Genomic DNA, 26,973 nt, shown 5'->3' with positions numbered 1-26,973 from the left:
AACTGGCTGCTTTATGGGAAAGCCCAGGGGAATGAGAGGCCTCCCAGGAAATGTGGGCTACCAGTTAGGGCTTATATTTGGAGACTGTTCCATTAATAAAGCTGTCTCCTCACATTATCTTATTTGGATGACACAGCAGAGTTCTGTGAACAAGACCAGGATTACAGGTGAGGATGCCAAGGTGTGAGAAGGTTGGGTCATCTGTCGAGGGTCACACAGCTCACCAGGAGTAGAGCCAGGGCGTGGCTCCAGTCTCTCAAATTCCAGGGCTAGTTCCTGATCATCTCACTTTCCCCTGTAGCTTAAAAGCCAAGTATCTAAAAGTGGTGTTAGGGGACCAGGACCTGGAGAAGACAGAATTCCATGAGCAGAGCTTCGGGGTGGAGAAGATATTCAAGTACAGCCACTACAGTGAGAGAGACGAGATCCCCCACAACGACATTGGCAAGTCTCTTCTATCATGGATCTCCCGTGGGTCTCATCCTGGGGGGGTTTCTCTACTGACGGAAAGCTGAAGCTTGGCTCTAGAAGGTGCTCTTATCTTTTTGGTCCCTCATAGACCCTATAAGGTTGAGAATTTATCCCAGAGCTTTCTTAGTTCTTAATAGTCTGTGTTAGCGTTGCAGATAAATGTGCACAAGCTCTTAAATTGAGGGGAAGAGATGCCAGGAGCATTGTGTTGTGGAAAGAGCTCAGCCTTGAGTCCTGGCTGCCCTATGTATTAGCGGGCTTAACCCCGCTAAGCCTCAGTTCCGTCTCCTGTGAAATGGGGACACTGATGTATGACTCCACTCTCTCTCCACTCACTCAGCCTAGTAGGCAATGATGCACTTAAGCTGCTTACTGCTCAGTCTGTACCCTATTTCTCCAGTCATGGGACATTCACGCTCCTTCCTCAATCTTTTTCCCCCTTAAAGCCTGTCTTTTTTAAAAAATAGATTAGAAATTATTTAAAACTCAACTGCTATTCCAATATTGCTCTCAGTCGGAAGAGTTACTCCTCCCCAGGTGAAAGTTACAAGAATGAAATGACCAAGGGAGACATTCTTAGGCATTGGGAGCGGGGCTTTGCTACGACCACCTTCCAATCAAGTTGAAGCTGATGCTTCTTCGACAGAGAGGATATCATTGTCCATTTCCCCTTTCTCTACCTAGCTTTGCTCAAGCTAAAGCCAGTGGATGGTCACTGCGCTCTGGAATCCAAATATGTGAAAACCGTGTGTTTGCCTGATAGTCCCTTTCCCTCTGGGACTGAATGCCACATCTCTGGCTGGGGTGTTACAGAAACAGGTAAGACTGGCCATGCATTCTCCCGAGACTCGGGTGAGTTGCATCCACCGGATGAGAAGGGGTCACATTCAGCTGCCCTTCTGAACTAAGATCAGGGTTATATTCAAAATGTATTATCAAGAGAGATTGCCCAGCTTTCAAGCTCTGGTTTAATCTCATCACATCCAAGGAGTCTTCCCTGATGTCCGTGTGTGTCCTTAGCTCCTACCCTTAGACCCTTGACTTTCACCAAGGATTGATGCTGTATCCATGGAGAGCGCTCTCCTCCCCTAGGCAGACTGGAAAGGGGATAAGTTAGAAAGAAGATAGATTTTGGAGTCAGACTTGTTTTAGATTCTTGGCTTTGTCACTTGGACAGCTGAGTTTTAGCTTCCCAATAACCTCCTAGGTTTGGAATCATGATAATAGGAGAGGATAGAATTCTCTAGAGGCATTAAGTCAGCCCCTGGAGGGCAGGGGTCAGGTTTCATTCATCTTTGTCCCTCCCGTGGTGCTTTGGTCAAGACTCTCTACATGGTAGCATTCTATAAAATATTGTTAGCCCAAGTTATTAATTTGCCTCTAGGGTTTGGTCTTATCTAAAAAAAGGAACCAAAGGGCTACTTTCATCATAGTACTGACAAGACTACATCCTCTAACACGTGAAATTCAGAAGTATATTTTAAGTCTTTTTCAAAGACTCAAAATAGATTCCTCTTTCCCCCAAATCTTGTTCTTAATCATGAAAAGCAAGAATTAGTTTAAATAGACCTGTATTCAGGAAGATGTGAAATGTAATATTCAAATTTATCAGAACTTTTGGGAAAGAAGATATCTGGTAAATAATCAGACTTAGGGTTAACCAGAAAATCCTTTTTGTAGCGAACTTCATTGTAGCATTGTAGTCTCTCTAAACCTACCTTTCAACATCATCACACTGACAAGAGCAGATTGAGCAGAACAGAGGTTCTTTAGGGGAAGGAATGTCTGTTCTGGGAAGCAGGTAATCTAGACGGTCATAGGGCACTTCAAGCATCGTTAAGGATCCACTCCGTGCCAGCCCTCTGCCCAGCACGGGAAATTAGAAATAGGTTTGAGACATCATCCCTGCTCTCCCGACTTCATGGTCTAGTTGTGGAGACAGAGGAGGAAATAAATGATTCTGCTCCATGGTGATTAGCACAGTATGAAGGTCTGCAGGGCCATGGCGTCGGCTGAAAGCAAAGAGCCCCAACCCTGAAAGAGGAGGCTTCTCTGCCTGTCTCCTGGAAAAACCCTTCCTTCCCCAGCTCAGGGCTGGAGGTCCTCTTCCGACCCCTGCTGGCTTCTCATGGGGCAGGTTCAACCCTGGTCCCTACAGGGGCAACCTCTTTCCTCTGCCCCCTAGGAGAAGGGTCCCGCCAGCTCCTGGATGCCAAAGTCAAGCTGATCAGCAACACTGTCTGCAACTCCCGCCAACTGTATGACCACATGATCGATGACAGCATGATTTGTGCAGGAAACCTTCAGAAGCCTGGGCGAGACTCCTGCCAGGTCAGAGATGCTAAATGGCACTTGGAGAAGGGGAGACTGGTGGGACCTGATGCTGGGCACAAGGGGCCCTTAGAGCCCTGGGCTTGGAGGTGGGTTCAGTGGCCCAGCTGCCACAAAACCGAGGCACAGATGGCAAATCTGAATCTACATGAATCCAGGACAACTCGGCATGATAACACTAGCGGCCACTTTGCCTGGATTGTCTAATTTAATTCTCAGCCTGGTGGAGGGGATGTCGTCATCACCATTGGACAGATGCTGAGAGAAATTATCTTGGCCTCTAGCACCTGGGTGGTCAGGAGGCAGAGCAGGAATTCGCTCCACTGTGTTTAAATGTGACGATGCTCCTTCTGGCCTCAGTGCTGGGCAGTGTGTCTGCAAATCCCAAGAAGCAGGGAACTGTCCCAAAGACCAGTGGCCAGAAGGATAAAGATGAGAGGCCAGAGAGTTCAAAAAGTACTGACTAATCACTAGGATGTGTGTGTGTGTGTGTGTAAAAGTGTGTGGGGGGCAGATTTAGCCCTAATAAATTAATTGGGTGAGTAGCTCCTCTGTGGCCACCGCCAACCCAGAGCCTGTCTGACATCCCCTCCATCTAGGTCTTTGAGATACCAGCAGGGACACATTCAAATCTGAGCTCCTCCCGACAAAGGGACCCGACAATGATCTGCTGGCCTTGAGCCCACTTTGGGATGGAAAATCACAGTGGCTCTCTCCAGGTTCCACTGTGACCCTCCGCCCCTTTCCAAGGGGCCACAGATATCCACTTACTCAAAGGAGGGGCATGGGCAGGTGGGTGTGCTTTGCCCTGAGTCCCTAGAAGATGAGTTAGAAAAAATTGTTCAATTCCCTAGGTATTTCGAGGGCTTCCCTTGCAGGCTTTGGAAATAGACAGTCATGGGTTTGAAACCTGGTTCTGTCCTTTACTTTGTGACCTTTATCAATTACCCTATGCCTTAGTCAGCTCAAGCTTCTCTAACAAATTACCATAGACTGGGTGGCTTACACAACAGACATTTACTTCTCACAGTTCTGGGGGCTGGAAGGCTGAGGTCGGGGTGCCGGCCTGGTTGGGGTCTGCTGGCTTCTCATTGTGTCCTCACACGGTGGACAGAGAGCTAGATCTCTAGGGTCCCTTCTGTAAGGGACGTGTGAAGGCTGCACCCCCATGACCTAATAACCTCCCCAAAGCCCCACCTCCCAACAGCATCACGCTGAGTATTAGGTTTCAGCACAGGAATTTGGGGCAGAGGAGGGGCACAAACATTCAATCCACTGCATCAGAGTAATTCTCCGATCCCGGGTGTCTAGTCTATAAAATGGCAATAGTGTACCCATGAGATCATGAGGTTGTGGCTAAGACTGAGAGAGACAGACAGTTCATTAAACCTCCTACCAGTCGTAGTGTGCAGGCAGCAGCAGCGTGTGTGACAGGTAGCATCCGCGTTCATCCTGACCCCTTTACCTGAGGGCTTAATATGAACCGGACACTGCTCTCTGTACTTTTACAAACATTAGTCCTCACAAGAAACCTCGGGGTGGGGAGGGCGTTCTGTTGACATCAATGGTTTACAGCGTGAGACACCGAGGCCCAGCTGGCCAGCAGGCGGTAAGCCTGGTTTGGAGCCCAGCAGACTTAACTCCATAGACCATGTTGAACATCAAGGCCATGCTGCCTGTGAGCCTCAGCCTTGCTGCCCCGTGTGTGCCCCGTGGGTCCCGGAAGGGGTCTATCCCAAAAGGCACTACCCCTCAGGTCCCTGCCGGAATGAGAAGTGGAGGGCCCCCGAGAACACACGGTAGTAACACCTGTGTGACTAAGAGTCATGACAGGCCAGGAAGGAAAGGTGTGACCCCCACACAGCGCCCCAGCCCTGTGGCTTCTCTGCCAAGCCCTCCCTGACTCAGGGCATGAGTTGGTATTCGCTTCTCTCCCTTCAGAGCACTGTGTCATCTGAGGCAGAGGAAGAGCCTTCTTGCCACTTTCCACCAGGGTTGGCCACTGATCCCACCCCATCATCCCCTGGTGTCCCTCACGGAAGGTGGGGGGTGTCTCCAGATGCACTGTGATTCACAAAGCTGACTCACGCGTCTTTGTCCTGCAGGGTGACTCTGGGGGCCCTCTGACCTGTGAGAAGGGTGGCACCTACTATGTCTACGGGATAGTGAGCTGGGGCCTGGAGTGTGGGAAGAAGCCAGGCATCTACACCCAGGTGACCAAATTCCTGAATTGGATCAAAGCCACCATGGAAAAGGAGGCTGGTGTCTAAGGTGTCTTCCGAAGCCCAGAGCCCATCCTCCTTGGCACCCAGACAAGGCAAGGCCTCGTGGGCAGCAGTGGACACCCCTTGGGGCCTCCAAGGGTCTATGGTCTAAGCAGAGACCACTGCTGCCCAGCCTGGACCAGCATGTTCACCATTTCCTCAGGCTCCCTCCTGGGGAAACCCAGAAATGAGAGAATCAACCTGAGATACATGCTGTTTGCTTCCCTTCCAACAACTGTACCTTCTAGAAAATCAGTGTTCACAGACTGCCTTCCCCTGGGACACTTGCAAATGCACGCTTTCAGATGCCTCAGTGTCGGTGGCTGTCACCTTTACCGCTTTATTCCTCATTCCAGACACTCAAGGCGTGCCACAGAGCCAGCACCCACTTCCAGTATTCGACAGAGGACCAAAGTACAACATTCTCCACTCACTTTCAGGGAATTGTTATTTTAATAAAGGAGGATCAGGGGAAGGGCCGGTGTGCTGCTTTCACAGTTGGCCCCAACTGAAGCCAAGTCTCTGGCGTGCAAATTTCCTCTCCAGCTTCTGCCCCAAGAATCCCGGGCAGATGCTGCCCACTCACAACGGCAGGGCCCTCCTTCTTTTGACGTGCAGAATCTCAGTGGCATCTGGGTTCACATCCCCTCTCTGATTATCTCCAGTCTCCACAGCCTCCGGCTCCCACTGCAGAAATCACACACAACCTCCCTGAGTGGGGATGAAGCACCCGCCCCGCTCCTGCAGGACGAGCTGTCTAACACGCTCGCCCTCCCCTTCCTTTTCCCCTCCTCCACCCTCCCCAAGAAAAAGGATCCTCGAGGCAAGGAGGAGAAAGAAGCAAAGCCAATCTCTCATTTAGACGTGGCATCTTTCTTCTGAACAAAGGAGGGTTCAAAACCCAGACTGTTGTAGCCAGCAAGTCCCTGACCCTTCCCGCGAATGTAACGAGCAAGCAGTCGGCGCAGCCTGGGCTGACTCGGCCCGGACTGATGCAGCCCTGGCACGTCTGTCTCCGAAGAACTAATGGCTGTGACTTCAGAGAAAACCCTGCGGGAAGTTTAACCCGGGTGTCATCTGCCTGGTCAGCTCAGACCCATGAAATTAGGCGCCTTGCCTGAGTTGCATTTCACACTTCTTTAGAGCCAGCTGACCTTCGGCCAAAAATAAAGTTTGAAAAGAAACTGTGAGTTCGCCTTTCCCGCCCTGGCCCTGCAAGCCGGGGTGGGTTTGCAGCCCGCTACTCACGTCAGCCCCCCGGAGAGCCAGGCGCCTGGCGTTGGCCAGTTCTGCAGCCCGCCGTGCCATCTCCACTCTGTACGAGCCAGGAGGTGTCCAGCCAATACCTCTGGTCAGGTTCAAGTCAGATTTGTACTTGACCTTGGGGGAACGGGGGGAGGCAAGAGGAATAGGTCAGCAGGTTTCAGGGTGGTCTGGGCACAGAGTGGAGACGCTTTAAAAGGCTGCCCTGGGGAACTACGTTGTCAGTGAGGCTGGGAAAAGGGTGTAAACTCGTCTTAAGCAGAAGCTGCTGCTGAGGACCCCATGTGCTGTTCGCTGAGCCAGCAGGACGCCGTCCCCTGCATCTTCCCCTTCAAGTGATGGGAGCTGCAATGGGGGTGGTGGAAGGGAGACCTGGTTCAAGCCCGAGGCCCCACCTTAACTTGCTCTGCGGCCTTAGGGAAGTCATTTCTCTACTCTCAGCTTCAGTTGCCTCCCAGAGAAAGTGCACGGGCTGGGCTGGGCTGGGCGACCACTAAGATCCCTTGAAAACAGACCGGCACAGCAACCAAGAACTGGGCTCTCACATCAAACCAAATGGGGCTCCGATCCCAGCTCCGCCACTTATTTGCTGTGTGATCTTGAGTAAGTTACTTAACCTCTCTAAGCCTCCGGTTCCTCATCTGTAAACTGAGGCAGTAACGGGGTGGCTGGGGGTGCTACCCAGCACAATGCTCGAAGAGCATGTGGCACAGGGCCTGGCCCACAGTAGGGACCCGACACATTGCAATGCTTGTCATTTTTTCCTGTGCTATCGTGTTAGGTCTCCTGGTTCTAGCTCAGCCCAGCTCCTCCCTGGGGGTAACATGGGATGTGGGGTTACGGCCATCTCTCATGAAGAGGCAGGGCCTCAGCCAAGCGGGTGAGGGCTGCTCACATCACTCTGCAGCTTGTGGGCCTTCTGTGCGTGCTTCAGGCCCAGCTGCTCCGGGTCGCAGGAGGGCTGGGGCAGGGGCTGCCTGTAGTGCACGTCGCTGGCCAGCTCCTGGCTCCTCTTGGCCTGGAGGAAGCCGGGCTGGTCCAGGCGGCTGTGGAACTGGGACCGGGTCCTGGCGAAGTCCTTCTTGTACTCATTGTCACTCTGGAGTTTGCCGACGCTGAGGAAATGCCTCATCCTTGGGTCGTCGTTGACGCTGCGGTACCCAACCTGCAGGCCCCGGTCCCGGAGGAAGGCCTCTCTGTACCGGAACTGCAGGTCAGAGGAGCAGAGCTGGGTCACGGGTGCCCACCCCCACTCCAAGGCCAGCCCCCGGGATTCTCAGCAGGAAATTCAACAGTAGGTTAAGGGCACAGCTATGGATTCAAGTCGACCTGGGAGCTCTGTCTCCCTCTGTGGCCTCCCAGCTGTGTGGCCTTGGGTCAGCTACCGAGCCTCTCTGAGCCTTTGGTTTCCCCACCTGATAACATGGGAGCATGAACGTCCACCCCATGGGACACTGAGAGGATTCAGTGAGATGTCTGGTGTAGGCTCATGGCCCTGCGTGGCAGCCGCTGGTATCATTGCAGCAGCAGGAGGACTGCGCCCTTTCTGTCAGCAGGCATCCAGCCTTTGATTCTTTCCAGCTTTCAGAGGCCCAGTCCAGTGCTCCTCAAACCATCCACAGTGAAGAGCAGGACTCATTCGATTTTGCTTTTTTATATTTCCAGTCCCTCAAAGTCCAACGTGTGGTCCTACAGCCTGTGATCGGTAGGTAAGCAGTAGCAGGTGCATTTGATGACACCCAAGCTGGCTTCCCCTCTGCTCAACCAGATGAGTCTACGGGTCACACGTTGGGATGTCATAATGTCTAACTGCTAAAAAATGTTTCTAAACTCTCTCTTGATTTCTGTACTTATCCCAGTGACAAGCCGTTCATGAATGATCACGAATCTAGTGAAGATGTCTTCCCCTTCAACTGTAGCAGTTAATGTTTTGAACACCTGCTACATGCATGACACTGTAAACCCCTTTATTTTTCTCCCTATAGCAATCCTAGGAGACAAGTATGAGATTCTCTATTTCAGATGTAGAAATTTGAGTTCAGAGAATTTAAGCAACTTGCCCAAGACCACAGAGCCAGTTCCTTGGTGACTGAGCCCGGATTTGAACTCAAGTCAACCTGGGGGGGGGGGCAATCTCTTTCTAGCCCACCACAGTGCCCTTCAGCTAAAAAAAAAAGGTCCACTTACTGAAGGTCAACAAATCAAGCATGTGTTAATTGACTTCTAGGTACTGGTACCATCCACATGCATCAACTTTGAAGAGTGCCTTTCTTAAAAGAGAGGACATGGGAAAACAATCCCCCCCCAATTCTAAATTTCTGGCAAAGATGCTAGAAAATAAGGTCAATTTTTTTTCTTTCATTTGAAATATCGGTTCAGTTTTGGTTCTTAGTGCTTTGCCTTTCAACAGAACTGGGCAAACCGGAGTAAAACCTATCAGTGACAGAGTAGGGAGTGAAGGCGGGGTCTTACATCACTGGCAATTTCCCTGGACGCCCGGGCCGTCTGGAATGGGATGGCGTCCAGCCTGAAGTCATAGCCGCCAGCCCGGGTCTGTTCCCAAGAGTTTCGGTAGACTTTCTAGTTGAGGGAAAGAAGAAATGAGTGAGCAAGCAGTGAGTAGCTCCGTGTCTGATGTGCTCCTGATTCTCAGCGGGAGTAGCTCCTGAACACACACCCTCTGCCTTGCTGGCTCCCGGATGGCAGAGTCCCTGGCCCCACGTCCATCCTGAGGACCTCCCCAGCTCTGGGACTGGGGGTGCTGGCCACCAGGGGCTGAGCATCAGGCCCTGCTCTTGTGGGCCTTGGGGGTCTATGGGTCTGGCTCATTTGCTACGTCCGATGTTACCTGCCCCACTCCTTCCTGCCTTTGCTTTCACTTTCAGTGCCTCCAGGTTGCAGCTTCTAGATGCCAGAGCTCAAAGTCCAAGAACCCTGTTTCTTCCCACACGCTGGAAGTGCCATTGCTTGGGTCCCGGCACCCATGTGTTCATCGGCTCCACTGGCTTCCTGGGGGCCCTTGTCTACCTCTGATGCCACCTCACAGCATCCCTGTGAAGCACGCTGCATCCCATATGCACCCCTGGTGCCTGCACTGAGGGGAGAGCCTTCACCTGAATTAAATTGATTGTCAGGAACCTGACCAAGTTCCTGACCCATGCATTTCACATCTTTCTCTTTCATTTTTTGCCTTTTCAAGTTCTCACATACCCTCCAGGGGTCTGTAATCACATCCTCTTAGTCCTCAGGTAGACCCACATCACCGACGGAGGCATCAAAATCTCCCGTGCCTTCATGCAGCTCGTATTTTTTTCCAAGATAAGGGAAAGGCTCCATGAAAGGCATCATCTGGAGATCCCAGCGGAAGGCTGTCCTCTATCCCGCCACAGAGAAGGGAGACAGCATGCAAGGCGCATCACCAGCAGGTGACAAAGTGACAGCCCCAGGCCGTGTCGGGCGCTCACTCATTCTGAGAGCCAGGGCAGGTCAGGGGACCCTTAAGAACCTTACTTTCGTCACTTGGAAATAGAGGCTAAGGCCAAAGCTCTGTTCTGCAGGGGTTTGGAGGGATTAAGCCAAGGAGGAGTGGGAGAAAAAAAGCAAAGTGTCACGCCACCCTACAACTGGGCCCAGACTAGAGGGGATCACGGAAGGCTTGAGCCAAGCACAGTGGATCTCATCAAACGACGAGTGAGGTCCTGCTGACCGTCGTCACCTTCACCTTCATCTCTGCCTCCAACTCCAACACCCAACACGAGCCAAGTACCTACTAGGTTCAAGGGCCTAGAAATACAGAGTCGGTCCTCGCTGGGGCGATCACCTAACTGATGAACCACAGACAGGGCCCAAAGGATGAGATCTCCTGGGTCACTGCTGAGTTCAGCAGGCAGGACTGAGAGGCACGTAGAAGGGGAGGAGCATTCAGATGACAGACCACCCAGCCCTGGAGCATTCTGCTTCCTGCTTCGGCGTCCCGCAGACAGTAGACTAGCAACGTCCTGATCATCCCCTGGAAAGGGGACTGTCAGTGCCTCCCTAATAAGAGTCTTCGCACCAGATCTGGGCTAGGAAATGAAGCCAGTCTTTCCACAGCATCAAACACCAATGTCACCCCACTTTGGTGTTTGACGCACCCCAGCTCCCGAGTCTCTGGGACTGAGGGTCAGCTGGAGGGCACAGCCCAAACTGGGGTTCTCCCCGAGGCGCTCGCTCCCCTCCCTCGGCAACTCGCCCCTGTGTACTGTTTGCTTGGTTGCCACGGCTTCCTGCCTGAGTTTTTCCCATTCTGTTGAGGTTTCTGCCTTGCCACTGGGAGTCTTTAGATTCCGCAGGCACTTTGATTTGGAACCCTGGGCGTTCCTCTTCTTTATCACAGTGGGCACAGTTTTGCCCTCATCCTCACACATTAGAGTCATTTGATTTTTAGTTATTTCGGCTGCCTTACACATCTCAATGGCTTTCTTTGCCCAGGAAGGTCACTTTCCCTCCACATCTTCCTCACAGAGCACTTGATCCAATTGTGCGTATTCCACACGCCCCCGAAGAAGTGCTCTTTCAAAAGAGGTTCATGAGTTCTCCATACCCGCGTGCCCTGGCGGCTAATTTCAGCTCCGGGACTCTACAGACTGGCATCCCATGTGAGAGGAAAGATGCTTCTGCCACCAGCCTGGGGTGGCTGTCCTCCTTAAGCTGCGTCTCACATAGACTGGCAGTTTTATCCCAGTTTCCAGGGCGATGGGGCCTCCAATAGTTCCTCAAATGGAGGCTGCGCCTTCCCCTATCCTTGAAGCATTAATGAGATGGATTTTTTTGTCCAAGCTCTGTCGAGGGGGAGGTCCCGCTTCCCCAGATGGAGGTCAGCCCACCAGAGCTGCCGTTCTAAAATTATCCCTCGTGCATCCCTCAAAAGCATCAAATGGTCATAATAACTCATATTTACAAAGCACCGTCGCATTCACCGCGTGGGATCCCACAGGGCTTTACAAACGCAACAAACTAATACACACGCTAACTAGAAGGCGCCTCTCGCCGACCCCTGCGAGGCAGCCACCTCTGGGGTGAACGGCAGCAGCTGTTGATCTGCACGGAGCCCCAGGACACAATGGCCAGGCCAGGGAGGGAAGAATGGCCAGGCTGTGGGAGGCCCCGCGCTGCCCCAGGCCGACACACTCTGCCTGTGTTATTCTGATCTGACAGCATCTTTTGATTCCGCCGCCTCGATACCTGTTATCCCAGGATCACAGCGCTGCCGGCAGAGCGGCCGCCTATTCTATTACAACCAGGGGCCTCCAACCCCTGCTAACAACAAGCCTGGGTTTAGGAAACAGCAGCTTGGTTATGCACGCAAAGGGCACACATCCAAGGGAAACAGACATGTGGGGGGCCACAGCCTCAGGCACAAAGGAGCGGATTGTGTTTGGACCCAATGGACTACAATTGCAGCATCTTTCTAAACGAGAAAGCGCCACTCTGTCTCCAAACTTACACTGCTCTGAATGGCTAAGGAGAGGTGTCCAGGGACTGGACAGAGCAGCCGTCTACACCTGCCAGAGCCAGGGCACCACTCCTCTGACCGTAACCCAGCACAGGACCGGGGTCTTTGGAGCCACGCCCAGCATCAGGATTTGAGAGCTGGAAGGAACCACAGGTGTCAGCTGGCATAGCTCCATCCCCATTTTACAGCTGAGGAAACTGAGGCCCAGCAAGGAAATCAACTCAAAATCACACATGCCATTTGTCCCACTCTCAGTCCAGGGTTCTTTCGGTTCCCAATCTTCCTTTCTAGGAACTTCTTTTTTTTTTTTTAAGCAAATAAAATCCAGTTTGGGCACAGATAATTTCACAGAAACGGGCACACCCCACATGAACCACCGGTTCACTTACATCGCTCAGATGCAGCGCGTTGAGGCGGGCTCTGGTGAAATCAGGGTGGTCAGGGACCAGGGTGTATCTGTGCAGGGATTCGGCATCCCCAGACCTGTACAGCCGCTGCAGGGAAGAAGGCTCTCGGTAACTGGAGAACTGCCTGTGCTGCGGCCGCAGGCTGATCCCCTTGCCTGCCTCTCCCACCCCCGTGCCCACCAAGGGCACAGAAGCCACCCCTGCACGTGGAGAGCACCCCTCCAGAACCCAGAGGGAGGGAGGGGCACATGCGACTGGGGTCAGGTGAGGGGGGTGGTTTAAATGACCCCTGCTTAAAATATTCATCAAGATCTGCTCCAAATGGGCCACGTCACCCTGGTTGGCTATTCCTGTGTGTTTTACAAACAGTAAAAGGTGAGTGGATATTTTGGAGAATCTTTGCAATTGGGCATTGTTCAAGCATTTTACTAGTAACAAGATGCTTCAATGCCTTTGTTATTTGATATTAATAAACATAATAAAAAGACCCCATAGCTAAAAAGCTTTAAATGCCTTAATATGTGCACAGAAATTCGAAGTTTTCATAGTCCACCCTGGGTTCCAAGAAGACACAATTTTAAAACTCAAGCTTAATCTTAGTTGCTACTTTTAGGGCAGTGGTCTAAGAACTGCAAACAATTGTAGGGAGTGGCTGAGCCTTGTCTATTTGTAGAGAGGAAATATGATATTTAATATCCCGACCCTGTCCCACATTCAATTTGGGGTTTGCAAACATGAACTGGTCAGTACAACATTTGGACTCTGCATGAGGATGGGGCAGCTATGACAGTGTGTGTGGGCAAAGTCCAATCCCTGGACAATTTCAGAGAAAAAAAATATTTCATTTCCTATTCTTTGCAATAAATACAGGAGAGGAGAAATGGGGCTAAGTCATACAGAGAGTAAAAGCAGAAAGAAGCTTTTGATAAAGCTGTTCTCTTTTTTTTTTCCCTAATGGTTTATATTAAGCTTTTAATTTCATTGTCATCTATCAAAAATTAAGATGTATCTGCCCTGTTTGGTAAGGGAGCATCAATAATACTTAGCATTATTACAGTTAGGATTATGTATCAAACCATAGAAAGGGACATTTATTAAGGACTTACTATGTTCCAGATACTTGCTAAAAGCTTCAAGTACTTTTATTTGTTTAATCCTCATTTAGTTCGCCCAGTCCTAGGAAATGCTATCGTTACACTCCTTTCAAATAAGGGAATGGGAGTTAGATGAGATTAAGTGACTGGTCCAAGATCAGCCAGGTGAGGGACAGAAGTCTGCACTCACACCCGTCCAGAGCCCGTGTTCTTCAGCACTGCCCACCGTACGGCACGGCCCACTCCTGAGCCTGCGATGAGTGGGGGAAACACCCACCTCGTTGCAATGCACGTAGCTGTTCTTGGCATGAACCAGGTCCGGGGAGTCAACCACCGTGGTGAACTTGATAGTGTCTGGTTTTTTACGGTATTTGGTCTGTAAGAGAAACACCAAGATTCTCATGAAACAATCAAGGCCCGTTTTCTGGATGCAGCTTGACCCCACCTACTCAGGACCAAAGGTACCAACGACATGACTGGAAGACACGTCTCTCTTCTTGGTGGGCACCTCGGTAGCCTACGGAAGAGATTCCAGCTGCCTCTGTGATGAGGAACATTTTACAGGTATTTACTCTCTTGAAAAGAGAGGCTGCAAAATACCACAGCTCATCCCAATAGAGGAATTCAGTAGAGGGAAGGATCCGGCATCCAGGTGGCCTTGCTCAGACCCTATCCAAGCAGGTTCTGTTTCTAAGGAACTGAAGGCAGCGCCACCCTCAAGGAGATCCCAGGGCAAGAACCTCTAGGTCGTCAACAGGGTGGGGAGTTCAGCTAATGCAACTGTGCCTGTGCAACATGCACCACCTCCTGAAGCCAGACAACCCCAGGGCCCTGGGCTCTCCGACTAACTCAGGAGGTGGGCGGCAAATCCTCCCCTCGCCCCCGTGAAAACAGTGGGCCAGTTCAGACCATACTGGTACATGACGCATCTGCTGAGAATCTTCTAATGCCTCATGCCGCTTTCACTGCCTGGTTGGAACACGCCTCTAACTCCCAGCAAGTGAATTCATTTGAAGGGAAATCTTATTCTGTCTTGGGGATTTGGTTGCAAATGGTTCCAGAAAAATATCTGGAGTCCAGCAGCCGTGGGGGCCTCTCGGGGTCTCCAGTGCATCCGCAGGTCCCCTCGTCAGGAGGAAATTCATGCCAGGTTGCGTTTCTGGTAGAGCCAGGTTATTGGTACCTCGCTGATGAGTTCCCCGGCCTTCTTTGCGCTCTCTATCTGTGGGGAGCGCAGCGCCAGCCATCCGGTCCCCTTCATGCCCATCAGGTCTGACTTGTAGCGAAACTGTGGGAAGAAAACCATTGGCTTTTCTCAGGAGAGTGTCGAAGACTGCTGGGGCATCCTGTAACCATGCTTCATCACAACTTTTCAACACCGGCACGTGGGGTGCCTTCTACATGTCATTATGTCAAACGGAGTTTCTGCCCCTCCCAGAATTAAATAATGAATTGTGCATAAGATACGAGACACCCCCTCCTGTGAAGTGGCCGGATCCAAAGTGGAAGGTGGTGACCTGTGGGAGTGATCACTTAAGGAGGCTCCGAGTATATATACACCCCAGCCCACACATCAGCCCCGGTTATTTTGTTTCAGTCTGGCAGCGAGGCCACTGACCACCTGCCTAAACAGAAAGGTTCTCCACACTTTCAGCTGATAAAAGGGCTTTGAGCTCTGGATCAAACCCGCTGTGACTCGGAGCAAATCACTGTACCGAAATGTGACTCAGTTTCTCTCTGTGATACCTGGAGGTCATGACAACCCCTCTGTTCCCATGAAAACACCTGAGAGTCCTGAGGGGTAAAAGCCACTCTGTATGTTAGATTTGTTTTTTTCTTGTGGTGGTGGGCGAAGGGGCAGACAATTATAGCCGGACTCTCAAAACTGGAGCAAACCCGGATGCCACTGGCCAACGGCGTGCAAGCCATTTTAATCTTTCTGTGCCTCGGTTTACCCCCACCACCTACTGCTATTCATGATTTGATTATATTGCATAAATGGGTTTAAGCTTTATTCATTTTCTTCATTTGAAGGAGTCAGAAGGTTAGACCTCTCTCCAGCATCAACTGCTGGGAGAAAACAGTACATGGTGCTTTAAGACAATGGGTCTGATCAGGAATCGCCTAACATGTTCACTCATTACTATTCCTTGACCTGCACCCCCATTACCTATGAACAGACAGTCGCTTGAAAGCTTTTCTTCCTCTCCTTATGGAAATGAGGCATTTTTAAAGGTGGAAAAAGCCTCTCTAAGGAAATCTAAAATTTGGATCTAAACGAAGTTGATAGCATTTCTCTAATTTAGATATAAGCTTTGCTGTAACGCAGAATACCACTCCTGAAATCAGCCTGTCGGCCTTTTTAGTTTTCTTTCATTTCAGGAATCACAGTACTCCTCACAGCTGGCCTCAAAGAGGGTCCATTTCTGATCTACTGTCTGCTGGTTAATGCCCCTGTGCAAATTCAACTCTGCTTTCCAACTGGTGCAGGAAGACATCACTCAGGTTCAGGAGCACGTTTCAAAACCCCATGTCAGTGAGATGGCTTTTTATACCGCGATCTTTCAGTCTACACCGGCAAAGCTTTTGCCTTCCACTCTGATAAAGAACAGAGAAAATTGGATAAATTTCTAAGTTAGAGAGAATAATCCTACAGGGCCTCTTCACAGCCAGGCCTTGCTCCTTTCATAAGTGAGATGAAGTGGGGGGCGTTCTTTCAACTTGCCTTTTGTTGAGCTGAACAGTACGATTGCAGGTAAGTCAGAAGGCAAGATGCTGGTTCCCCAAAGATCTGACTGCGCCTCAGAGTCTCTTATAAATGGATTGTCTATTGATATTGCAGCTCCCAGCCCAGCTTTGACTATTCACGCAGACCCTAAAAACAACACGCCTGCCCCAGACTTCACCATGAAAGATGGGGAGGGGGGAGGAGGGCTGGGGAGAACGGGCTACTCAAAGATGGGTTCCAAGAAGGATTCTAAGAATTAATAGAGACCTTCTCAGGCTGTCTGGTTGAATCTGGCTTTTCCAAATGGCAGCTTTGTTATTTGCCCTTGTGTATCTTAAGACCTAGAAGTCACATTCAGATTCACACATGGGGTCTCCCAGCACCCCCATTCTGGAGCACAGGGTGGCAGGTGCAACGAGCTGTAGCTTTCAGCCCCTGAGTTCCAACAGGAATGACATGATCAGTTGCACCCAGGAGGTGGCCAGGGGAAGGGGTATATTTGTCTTATTAATAATAACCATTATAACCACTACCTTGCATGGGATGTGGTTTGCTTTAGATTCATTATCTCATTCTGTCCTCAAAGGATGGGCTCCTATTCCCACCTAATGAAGAACTTTGGGGTTCAAATGTTTGTTCAGATTTTCAGAGGAGCCACCAAATGCTGTCCACTGGGTATGCCCCATAGGTGGTCCTTAAGAGAACACACAGGAGCCAGAGCTCCTGGGTTCCTAATCCAGCCACCTGGAGGAGCCAGAGAGCACTGAACCCCGAGTCAGGAGCCCAGAGCCTCCGCTTTGCCTCTATCTGTATGGTCTTGAGCAAGTCATTTCCCTGCCAGCTTATGACCCTCAGCAAGTCACTGAAGATTATAGGTTAATGACCACATCTATAAAAATGGCAGTACTACCAGTACCTCCTCAGATACTACATGAGATCGTTCGTGCAAAATATTTAAGCCAACGTCTGGCCCAGGATAAGCATTCGTGTTTCCTAGGTATTGTTATTGCTGTTGTTGTTATTTCTGATGGAGAAACTGAAGGCGGGAGAACTTAAGGAGTCTCTTGAGGCCATAAAAGGAGGGGCCAGGGCTGTCGCATTGACTGTCCCTGCCTGTGCTTTGCAGGACATCCTGCAGAGCCTGCCTGAGATCACGGAGGGGAGTGTGGGACTAAGAGCAGATCGAACCAGCACCCATACGTGGTAGGGCGTGGCCTGGACAGAGCACTGACCCCACATTAGGCTGTACACATGCAGGTACGCAAATGTGCTCACCCTGCACATGGCTCCCTGCTCTGCTTGTCCCCATAGCGTCTCACCATCTGACCTTCTCTGTCCCTCACTCATACTTTATCTCCCTCCCATAGGAGGGACACTCCATGACCCCAGGGGTTTTTTGACTCTTTTGTTGATAACGGTATCCCCAGGACCTCGAGTGGTGCCTGGTATGTAGTAGGTGCTCAGTAAATATTTGTTGAATGATTGACTGAATAATTCCAACCTACAAGATGCAAACCAAATGAGTCATTGTTGTTAGATCTGGATGAGGATCTGAAAGGCTGGAAAAGAAGCAGAGATTTCCACCCAGGCCTGGTGGGAGGAGAAGGGTTAGGGGCCGATGGGCTGCGATCCTGGGGTGCCCCCTACCTCACTCTGCAGAGCGTGAGCCCGCTTGGCCCAGGCCATCTTCAGGTCCTCAGGCAGTGCCGTGAATGCGTGGCACCGTGTCCTGTAGTCATGGTCGCTGGCCAGGGCCTGGGCCTTCCTGGCGTGGACCAGGGGCACCATGTCCAAGGGCAGGTGGCACTGGCCTCGGCCGCCCGCCGCCTCCCTCCTGTACTGAAGCTCGCTCTGCACATGGCCCATCCGCTGGCAGTGCCGGAGCCGGGGGTCGTCGCTCACACTCCGGGCCCCGATCAGCCTCCCCCGCTCCTTCACGAAGTCATGTCTGTAGAGAAACTGGAGGGGAGGACCAGGTGGTCAGGGGCCGAAATTTGGCCCGCTTTATTCCACCTGTGCATTTTCCTTCCAGACACTACAAAAATCACCTGTTCTTACACCAGGAGGGGATGATTATAAGAAAAACCACAGTAAGGTTGTCCTGAGAGCATGCTTCCTCCCTGGGGGAGGAACAATTAAAACACTGCTCCATTCCTCCCATCTAATTAAAACCGGATCTTTAGAACCAAAGGGAAGGCCCCGCTCCCCTTACGTGCCCTATGGCCAGAAGGAATTTATCAAAAATCGTATAAGAGAAACTTGTGCTTTATCCCCTAGCACTTGGCAAAACATCAAACCCCAAAGACGGGATCCGCTTATTTGAAGTCGACATTTTCTGTGATTTGTTTGTGGGAAAGAGAAAGTCACCTTCGTGTCCCAAAGCTATGGACGTTATCAACAGAGTGGCTGAGACACAGACTGCAAATCCTACCGCCAACGCAGGCAACTGCTGAGAGCCAAGAGGGAGACGTGCTACGGCCCTCCCCCAGTTTCTACTGCGGTTCTCTTTCCAATTCTGGGTGGAGTTCGAAAACAGGCAGTTCACACGTTCCAGGGGCTCGTTGCTTGGACACTGCAATTAGATCTAAATCATCATCTTTTTCCTGCTGGAGACCTTTGCCTGCATTTAGCTTCTGATTACGAGAGCCTTTCTTTCCCTGTCTCCGTCAAAGAACCTCATTCATAACTAATAGATTCTGCAGGTGACATCCTGTCTCACATGGTGATAGATTTGCTTTAATTCAGGAAAATCAGCCGCAGACATTGTTTTACATGAAGGTAACAGAAATTAGGCGAGATGGAAGGTCATATCATTCGACTCACATCACTGGCTAGATCTCCAGAGACCCGTGCCGCCTGGAAGGGGAGAGCGTCTACTGTCAGCTTGTAGCCTTGAGCACGGAGATTCCGCCAAGACTCCTTGTATTTTGCCTATGGAAGGAACACATGTAGATCTTCTTTAAAAAAAAAAAATTACATGACTCAACGAACAAAGGCAACCCCTCTCATTTGTAGTGTGGTGTTCCAGAATTGATTCCTGACAAGCAAAAAGCTTTCTATGTTGCAAAGAAAGAGCTCATTAGCACCCACGTGGTCGTGGGCCCTGACATGTATATATCAGTGCGTCTGTGGAAGGGTATATTTAATATGAGCATCTACAAGATGTATTTTTTTTAAGTTGCTATGAACACCAGCAGGGTCCCTGTGAGAGCGCATCACAGACATGGATGTAGGTGGCCCCAGAGCAGGCCTCAACTTCAGCGAGGGGAAAGGCTTACGTCACTCAGATTGGCCGCGTTTGTTTTCGCTCGGACAAACTCCGGCAGGCCCAGGGTCATTGTGTACTGGTGTCTTGCATCCTCTCCTGCTGCTTTATAGAGGCGCTGGGCAGGGGGAAAAAAAAGCAAGAAGGTAAGTGCTGTGCATTTCAGCAGGGCTAGGAGGAGTCCCTCCTTTGCAATCGGGAAATACGTTTGTCAAAGGCCATTGGCCGTGTCATGGATACACCTTCAGCCTGGGGAAGATGTTTGCCTCCATGAAGACAGTCTTCGTGCATCAAATTGGGCGCTAGGAAAGGAATATGTAAGAAACTGCAAGTTGCTTGTGATGGGGTTCAGGACATGTTACCCCAAAATACGGTACCTAGGCAGAGTGACTATTTTAAGCTGAAGGAATCAGGAAGCAGCAGGTGCTGGAAGAAACTTCGCCCCTGCAGCAGGTCACACCCCTCCTGCGGGAGGTGCCCTCCCTCTGCCGGAGGAAGGAGGAACCTGATCTCTGACCTTGAGGGACCCGAGAGGAATTCAAATGAACAAACCTGGCTAAGCTTCCCCCAGCTCATCCCCTTCCATCCCACCACATTTTCCCTCAACTTTACACTTTTCATCAAACCTAAAATAAAAAGCACCCAGGTTTATTCCTTCTGGTCTCCATTTCCTTATACTAAATAGATGTGCAGGCTTCTCTCTTGTTAGCCTGTCTTTTGTTACAGAGCCCCAGCCGAGAACCTAAGACAGGGAAAGGAAAAGATATTTCTGTCCTCCTTTACGCTTTGCCCAATAATAGGCTGAGGAAAGAAAAACACATTTCGGAATACTGTTGTGGTTCTTCCCGTGGTAGACTTTTTCACTGAAGACACAGGGTAAAGACAAGATTAAGGCCTGGGGAATTTAGGAGAAGCTGGGCTTGGTGGAAGGGAGGTTCCCAAGCCTGGTCTGCAGCCTTTACCGGTATCTCGGGAGCCTCCGGTGAGTGAACTCACACCGGTGCTGCCGGGCACGGCCTCAGCCCCTCGGAAAACATCCATTCTCATGATTAGAAACGGTTCTCTGGTTGCTGAGCTCTCCAAGGCCAGGGACTACTGCAGGGGGCGCCGTTGCCCCACAGCACCCAGATGGCAAAGCAGGCAAGGAGGGTTCGGTGGGAATTTTAAAATGGACAACGTTGCCACACTGCCTTTTGGGCTTCCTTATCCCGAGCTTGGGGTGAGAGTGGGAACTAATCTATAAATAGCCAGATCTCAACTGACTTTTTTTTTTTTTAGGTAGGAAAAACAGTATTTTATATTTACACTTACGATTGAATCTGTTTGGTTCAAAAGACGAGTTAGATTTTTTCCCCCTACTTTTTTTTTCCAACTGACTTCTAAAAGTGAGGATCAGAAGAAGAATCTTAAAAACTCACGATGATGATGCAACACTTCATTCTCTGCCAAGCTCACTTGCTATGTCAAACTTGTGAGAGAGCCCCTAAGAAGAGGGAGAGCTGCCAGGGTGATTTTTTGTAGTGAGAGTCCTTCTCCGGGCCTCCCCCCCACCCCCCTGCCCCGTGCTAGAAGGATTCAAGTGAGAGGAAGGGGAGGCAGAGAGTCAAGAAGCCTGGCAAACATCACACCGCATCACAGTCCATGGACAGACGCAGATCCTCCCATGACCACCATCAGGATGACCCTGTAAAAATGGGTAGCCAGTCTTTGCCAAGCTAGGACAAACACATGGCAGCCCAGTACTTCTCCAACTTGAATGGGTATCTTGCTCCATGACCATGCCGATTCAGTGGGTCTGGGGTGGGGCCTGAGGTTGGGCATTTCTCACAGGCTCCCGGGAGATGCTGACATTGCTGGTCTGTAACTGCATTTGGGGGGTGAGCTTGCAGACGAAACCAGATTTCCAACTGGGCCTTTCTTCTTCCTTCTGGAAACCAGTTAGGCTCCGCCTAACGACGTTCTTTTCTTTCCCAACTTCCATGCAAACACCCGTGCTTCCCGCCACCCCCAACCGCACAAATATTCACACATACTTTTTCCAACATCAAGCAGTTTTTTCAAAAGCCCATCCCAAAGCCATCCGGAGATTTTACCTCATTTGTAATCTGGCTGCTGAGTTTTGCATGAGTGAGGCTGGGAGTGTCTGTCACGGCCGTGAACTTGAATGACTGGGGATGCTGACGGTATTTACTCTGAAGTCACATGCAAGAGGGAATAAGAAGACTCAGTAAGATGCAAAACTAGAGGAAAAACCCGGTCTTTAAGTACTAGTTATAAAACCCCATTTTGCAAAGGCTGCTAGTCTGTCACCCGGAATCTAGTCTGTCACCTCCTCTTGTGACCTCGGAACTCAACAGGGTGAAGAAGCAGAAAGGATAGAAGAGATGAAATCAGATGCTTATCAACAGGAAAGAGAGGGCTAGTCCTTTGCCACGAATGTGAACCTGACTACTGAAATTTGTGTTTTGCTCCCAAGTTTCCGTTCCTCTCCGGAGACCTGGGCTCCTCACCCCGGGGGTGTACCAGAAATGACCGTGCAGCGTGAAATAATCCACATGCCGGCATGCCCCCCTTCCCCCCAGGAGATGGGATTCAGTAAGTCATCAGTGGGCCCAGGCCTCCGTAGTTTTTTTTTAAGTTCCAAAGGGAATTCTGATGCACCACAAGGTTTAGAAACCACTCGCTAAAGAAATATTATTGGAAAAGTAAAGCACAAAGTTAAATCTCAACTCCCACAATGAGGACAGTTCTGCTGGCTCAGAGCTTCTAATCAATGCCCAGGCTCATCTGAGGCACCCGGGCTGGACGCTGACCACCTCTCACTTCCAGAGTCTTCCATTACGCCCTCCTGCCCTTCCACCTGCTGTGAATGGAAGTCCTGGAGCCCTCTCAGGGGCGGGCAAGATTCCTCAGGAGTTCAAAGAGCTTAGAATTCCAGGCTTCTGTACTTCTACCAAGAAATCATCACTAAGCTGATAGCAACCATCTCACATACAGCCACCAGAGAAGCACAGTGCTTAGACTGGTGCTGGTCCTCACAAAACCTAAATGAGATAGGTCTGAATATTCCCATTTGACTGATGAAGATGTTGAGGCTGAGAGAGGGCAGGTGACTGGCACACAGCAAATGAGTACTGGCCTGGAATTTCAGTCTCCATCTCTGTCTCCAGAGCCCACTCTCTTTTCATTGTATCACAAGCCAGTCTTCAAAGGGACCCTAGGAAAGTGCATCTTGCGAGCCAGTGGATAATTCTTATACGTTAATAGAGGAACTGATTCAGTGTCTGCAAAGTTGTTTTAAACAGCATGCGGTCTGAACGGAGAGGCGAGTAAGAAGAGAGACTGGCAAAAGGCTGCGCGGGAAGTTGCCCCTGCTAACAGTGTGACATCCAACTGGCTTTAGCAGTAAGACACAAGCTGATTGTTCTGGAGTATCCTCTACTGTGGAATACTCTCGACACTCCCGCCCCATCCTGCGTCCCTGGTTACCTCACTGATGAGTTCAGACGCTCTCTTTCTCCCTTCAATCTCTAACGTGCCTGGAACGACACAGGCCACACCTCGCATGAAGTTCAGGTCCGACCGGTACAAATTCTACAAGGAACGACACAAGGAATCAGAAAAACTAAGCTCGGGGCACAAGGAAGCAGGGCGAAGCCAGAGGACCCCCGACAGACAGCATCACGATTAGAACTCATGGCAAAGCCAGTCCCTCCAGATACGTCATACTCAGCAAATGCACGCACGCTTCTTAGTAAATGCTCGTTAGGGAAACAAAAATGTACGTCAGAAGAAAATAATTCCGCCGTCACTTGTCTCTGAAGCTGTTAGTGGGATGCTCGGCGGATTTTTATTTTAACGTGGGCTATCAAAAAATAAACGCCGGAGCGGATTGTGGTTAGAAAGGCAGTTGTCTTGGGGCAAACGTGGAAACGGTTTAATAGGTCTTCAAAACAAAACCCAGCAGCAGAGGGTGACATTAATTAATCATAGGTGAAGAAAGAACTAATAAATGAATCCAGAATAACCTGGCAAAGGCCTGAGTCTGTGCTGGTGGGGGTGAGTGCATGTACCTGAGTGATCTGGGCTGACAGTTTAAAGGGGACCCCCAAATTCACTCCCCTTCAGCCACAGAGGCACCCCTCCCCCAGGCATGCCGCCTTCCAGTTGCTATGGTGATGAGAGACAGGGGAAGTGAGGTCTCTGCTCAAGTGACAAACGGGCCCCTGAGCTGATCGTGGCAGCTCCCTCGTTCCTCCAGCTGCTCCCGGGTTCCTGACAGTTTATGTCACTCCGTAAATGCTGTACACAGGTGAAAACTTCCAACAGACGACAGAAAGCCAGATCTGAGCACCGCGCAGCTCTCAGGCTCTGCCAAACCCGAAAGCGGGTTGGTGGGGTTGTTTTATTTTCTAACACAGGCCCATTACTTGTGAATCTCATGGCGCGGAAACCTGGCAAGCTGGTAGATAACGTGAGTACCAAAAAGGATGCTGCTGCCTCCTGGGAACAGACATTTTGCATCTCCTTGGGAGTGAGGAAATCTTCCCGTGCCTCCCACCGCTTCTGGGCCTGCCTCCTTCAGAAAACAGGTAGCTTGAGCTAGAAATGCACACGGGAGGACATAAAGGCCTCCAAGACTCCTTGGAAGCACCCAGGAAGGATTTCTGGGGCCCTAATTGCCTTGCCCTCCTGCCAGCACTCTCCTCTGCCTGAAGTGGGTCAGTTCCAAAGGGGCTCAGTGCACCTCTCCCAGCATATCTTAGCCCTCTGCAGAAGACCGGTGCTCCCAGAACACCTTAGCCCTCTGGAGAAAACCAGTGGCACAGAAACAGAGGAAGCAAAGAGGAACCTCCAGCCCCACGTGGGGCCAGAGGCAACACCATTAGCAAATCTTGACATCCTCGACAGACACCACCTAGGTCCAAGTCTCAGCACCCACTTTCTCATTTATAGTTCTGTGATCCTGCACAAGCTGTTTAAGTTCTTTGAGCCTCATTATAGCTGCTCTGTAAAATGGGGATAAAGACGATCGATACAGGGTTATTCTGAGGATTAAATGAGGTCATGCCTGAAATCTCAATGCTTAGAAATTCAGCAGAAATATTCAATAAACAGTTGTTGCTATTAGTATTCGACCTGTGCAACTGTTCTTATTAAGAGCGAGGCACAGTTTTAAAACCCAGTTTAAAACAACTAAGGCAGTGTTTTAAAAGAAAACCCAGGTGTAGGAGTCCTCACTTCTGGAGCCCCCACTGAGCTCACAGGAGCTTGTGGGCCACTGCCTTGTGATCAAATTCAAGAGGAAAAGAGCCCCGAGAGAGAGGCCAGGTCCCCTTACCTCACTCTGCAACTTGTGGGCTTTCTTGGCACAGCGAAGCCTCAGGTCTTCCGCCAAGGAAGTGTACTGGGGGAGCGGATGTCTGTAGTCCTGGTCGCTGGCCAGGGTCTGAGCCTTCCTGGCATGCACCAGGGTTACCATGTCCAACGGCAGATGGAACTGCGCCTTTGAGTGTTCAAAGCCTTTCTTGTAATTCACCTAGATGGGCAGACAGATCAACAGCAGCTATTTCAAAGCCGCCATCCATTTGCATCAGGACCATCAGGAGAGCAACTGGGATGTGACTGTCCCAGGTTAAGCCCGGGAGGCTTTCCTGGCAGGGCCAGCATTCCTTTCTTGAAAGGACTGGCTTAATAAGAAGGATTGGTCTCCAGGCCCTGCCACTCACCACCCCCGACTCTTGGAGGTCATTGATCTGGATGATCAAGGTCCAGGGTTCCCCTACTCTGGAAAATACAGAAGTTCAAGGGACACATATAATGTCAGTGGTTCCCTTGCTCAAGTCTTTAGATCTCCCCATTTTCCAGGGGCAAGAAGATGCAGGGCTAACCTGCCTCCTGCTCCCCAGAGTTTCTCCCCATCACTCTCTCAAGTTCAGATCTGAGACACCAAGGAGTCTCCTCTCAGGCTGCTGATGGAGAGCCTCTTCAAACATCAGATGACGTCCTAGTAAATCTGGGGGCCAGGAGCAGTGGGCGGATGCTTGAAAAGCCAGTTCTCAGGGATGGGTATTCCCAAGAGCCTAACATGCACCCTGAGGGAGGAGGGGAGAGGCCCATTTGCAGACCTCAAGCTCCACAACAGTCCTGGGACGAGCTGCGGGAAGGTCCCTGAAGCGCACTCGGGGCTTTCTTGTGAGTCAGATGCAAAATCACCTCCCCTTCCTCCTCCATCCTTCCCACTGCCTTCTGAACTCCAGCCACTCCTCCCTGACCTCCCACTCCCACCTCCGCTCATCCTCCCCTCACTCCTAGCATAAATCCAAGGACGATTCACGTCCAATCTCACACTACTTGGTCAGCATCCCAGCACAGAAAGCGGAAAGAAATGTTAAAAACAAGGAAACTGAGGCAGAGAACAAAATGGCAGAGAACACATGAAACTGTGGAGAGGGCATGAGACGTAGAGCTGGCTCCATGTCCTAGCTCTGCCCCTTTCTAGCTGACCTTGGGCAAGAAAGACCCTCAGACTCTAGATTTCCTTATCAGCAAACCAGGATGAATAACAAGTGAAGTTCCTAGAGACAATTTGATGATTAAATGGGACATTGCACGTAAAAGTGTTTAGTCCTCTGCTACCCACTGGGCACAGATCTCATCACTGCCATTAGTCAACTCACATATACGCAAGGAGGTACCGTATACACACATGTGCCAGCATCCAGAGAGTCAAAATCAAGGCATGTAAACTCAGAGGCCTCCAGGAGCCAGGCAGGTAGCACAAATGAGCGGAGGAAGTGGGGGAGGAGGGGTTGGCTGCGTGACCAGGACAGCAGGGATGCCTTCTAAGTGGTGCTCTCAGTAATCAACTTCAACCGCAGCCTTGAGGAACCCAAGCCTGGCTTCCGCCCAGAATCTAAAACTTTTGTGTAAAGATTTCCATTTTTAAAGGTTTGCAATGAATTTGCTCTGCAGACCCAACGAAACACCCCTGCCATCCAAATCAGCCCAGCGGCCCCCATTTGTGGCCATGGGTCAAAGCCACAGAATGCCCAGCCCAGAAGGGAGCTTAAGGGGTCAACTAGTCCAACCTCTCACTCGACAGAGGAAGCAGCTGACGCCCAGAAGGCCCAAGGGACCTGACCAGGCCACCTCGCTAGTCAGGACAGAGCCAATACCCGCAGCCAGAAGGACACACGGCATCTGTCGGCTGTGTGTCACTAGGTGGGGGCCCCCCAGCTCCGCTGTGTTCTCTCCCACTTACTTGGCTCTGCAGAGAGCTCGCGTGCACTGAATGGGCAAGGCTGATATCATCTTCCAAGCTCCGGGAGCCGAGCATCTGCCCTTTCATTTTCTCAAATGCCTCTTTGTATTTGTACTAAAGGGAAAGAGAGCGGGAGAGAGTAACAGCTCGAGGACAAGGGACACGGAATGGAAGAGGTGGGTATTGGGCGAAAATGTTTTGTTCTTTTGACAGCAACTGGGTGAGTTAAAAGAAAAGGCGCGGGAGTCGTCAAAAGGCCTATTCTTTCATATGCAAGCCTCCCAATGACTAAAGGGCTGCGATATGAAATGGCAGGACACGTTAGCGCCTGGGCGGCCCACGCTGGAAGAAGGTGGGTGCATTGTTAACAGTCTCTTCACATGGACTCGCTT

The 26,973-nt window shown here is 50.7% G+C and overlaps 2 protein-coding genes across 15 annotated transcripts in view; one reads left to right on the top strand and one right to left on the bottom strand.

The window, feature by feature from the left end:
- HABP2 (hyaluronan binding protein 2) overlaps positions 1 to 6,250 on the top strand; it is a 34,337-nt gene extending 28,087 nt beyond the window's left edge. Inside the window, exons 10-13 of one of the 2 annotated variants that reach the window (XM_032490893.1) lie at positions 302 to 444; positions 1,156 to 1,290; positions 2,660 to 2,802; positions 4,908 to 6,250. In XM_032490893.1, coding sequence (XP_032346784.1) covers positions 302 to 444; positions 1,156 to 1,290; positions 2,660 to 2,802; positions 4,908 to 5,072 — 586 coding nt within the window. In that variant the 3' untranslated portion in view covers positions 5,073 to 6,250. Of the gene's footprint in view, positions 1 to 301; positions 445 to 1,155; positions 1,291 to 2,656; positions 2,803 to 4,907 lie in introns of both variants that reach the window. The other variant, XM_006183499.2, reaches the window with a different exon arrangement.
- NRAP (nebulin related anchoring protein) overlaps positions 5,501 to 26,973 on the bottom strand; it is a 66,304-nt gene continuing 44,831 nt past the window's right edge. For 9 of the 13 annotated variants that reach the window (XM_032490887.1, XM_006183500.2, XM_032490886.1 and 6 more), the window contains 14 exons: positions 26,582 to 26,695; positions 24,659 to 24,856; positions 22,807 to 22,911; positions 21,411 to 21,509; positions 19,331 to 19,435; positions 18,876 to 18,983; positions 17,700 to 18,011; positions 14,508 to 14,612; positions 13,602 to 13,700; positions 12,213 to 12,317; positions 8,802 to 8,909; positions 7,225 to 7,536; positions 6,315 to 6,446; positions 5,501 to 5,753 (listed from right to left, as the gene is read on the bottom strand). In XM_032490887.1, coding sequence (XP_032346778.1) covers positions 5,649 to 5,753; positions 6,315 to 6,446; positions 7,225 to 7,536; positions 8,802 to 8,909; positions 12,213 to 12,317; positions 13,602 to 13,700; positions 14,508 to 14,612; positions 17,700 to 18,011; positions 18,876 to 18,983; positions 19,331 to 19,435; positions 21,411 to 21,509; positions 22,807 to 22,911; positions 24,659 to 24,856; positions 26,582 to 26,695 — 2,007 coding nt within the window. In that variant the 3' untranslated portion in view covers positions 5,501 to 5,648. The remainder of the gene's footprint in view (positions 5,754 to 6,314; positions 6,447 to 7,224; positions 7,537 to 8,801; positions 8,910 to 12,212; positions 12,318 to 13,601; positions 13,701 to 14,507; positions 14,613 to 17,699; positions 18,012 to 18,875; positions 18,984 to 19,330; positions 19,436 to 21,410; positions 21,510 to 22,806; positions 22,912 to 24,658; positions 24,857 to 26,581; positions 26,696 to 26,973) is intronic. The other 4 variants (XM_032490888.1, XM_032490889.1, XM_032490891.1 and 1 more) reach the window with 4 other exon arrangements.

Source organism: Camelus ferus, chromosome 11 (genome assembly GCF_009834535.1).
Source record: "Camelus ferus isolate YT-003-E chromosome 11, BCGSAC_Cfer_1.0, whole genome shotgun sequence".
In the NCBI taxonomy this organism is placed as follows: Eukaryota; Metazoa; Chordata; class Mammalia; order Artiodactyla; family Camelidae; genus Camelus; species Camelus ferus.
Note: the sequence above shows the minus strand (reverse complement) of the source record. Positions and strands in the feature narration are given on the sequence as shown.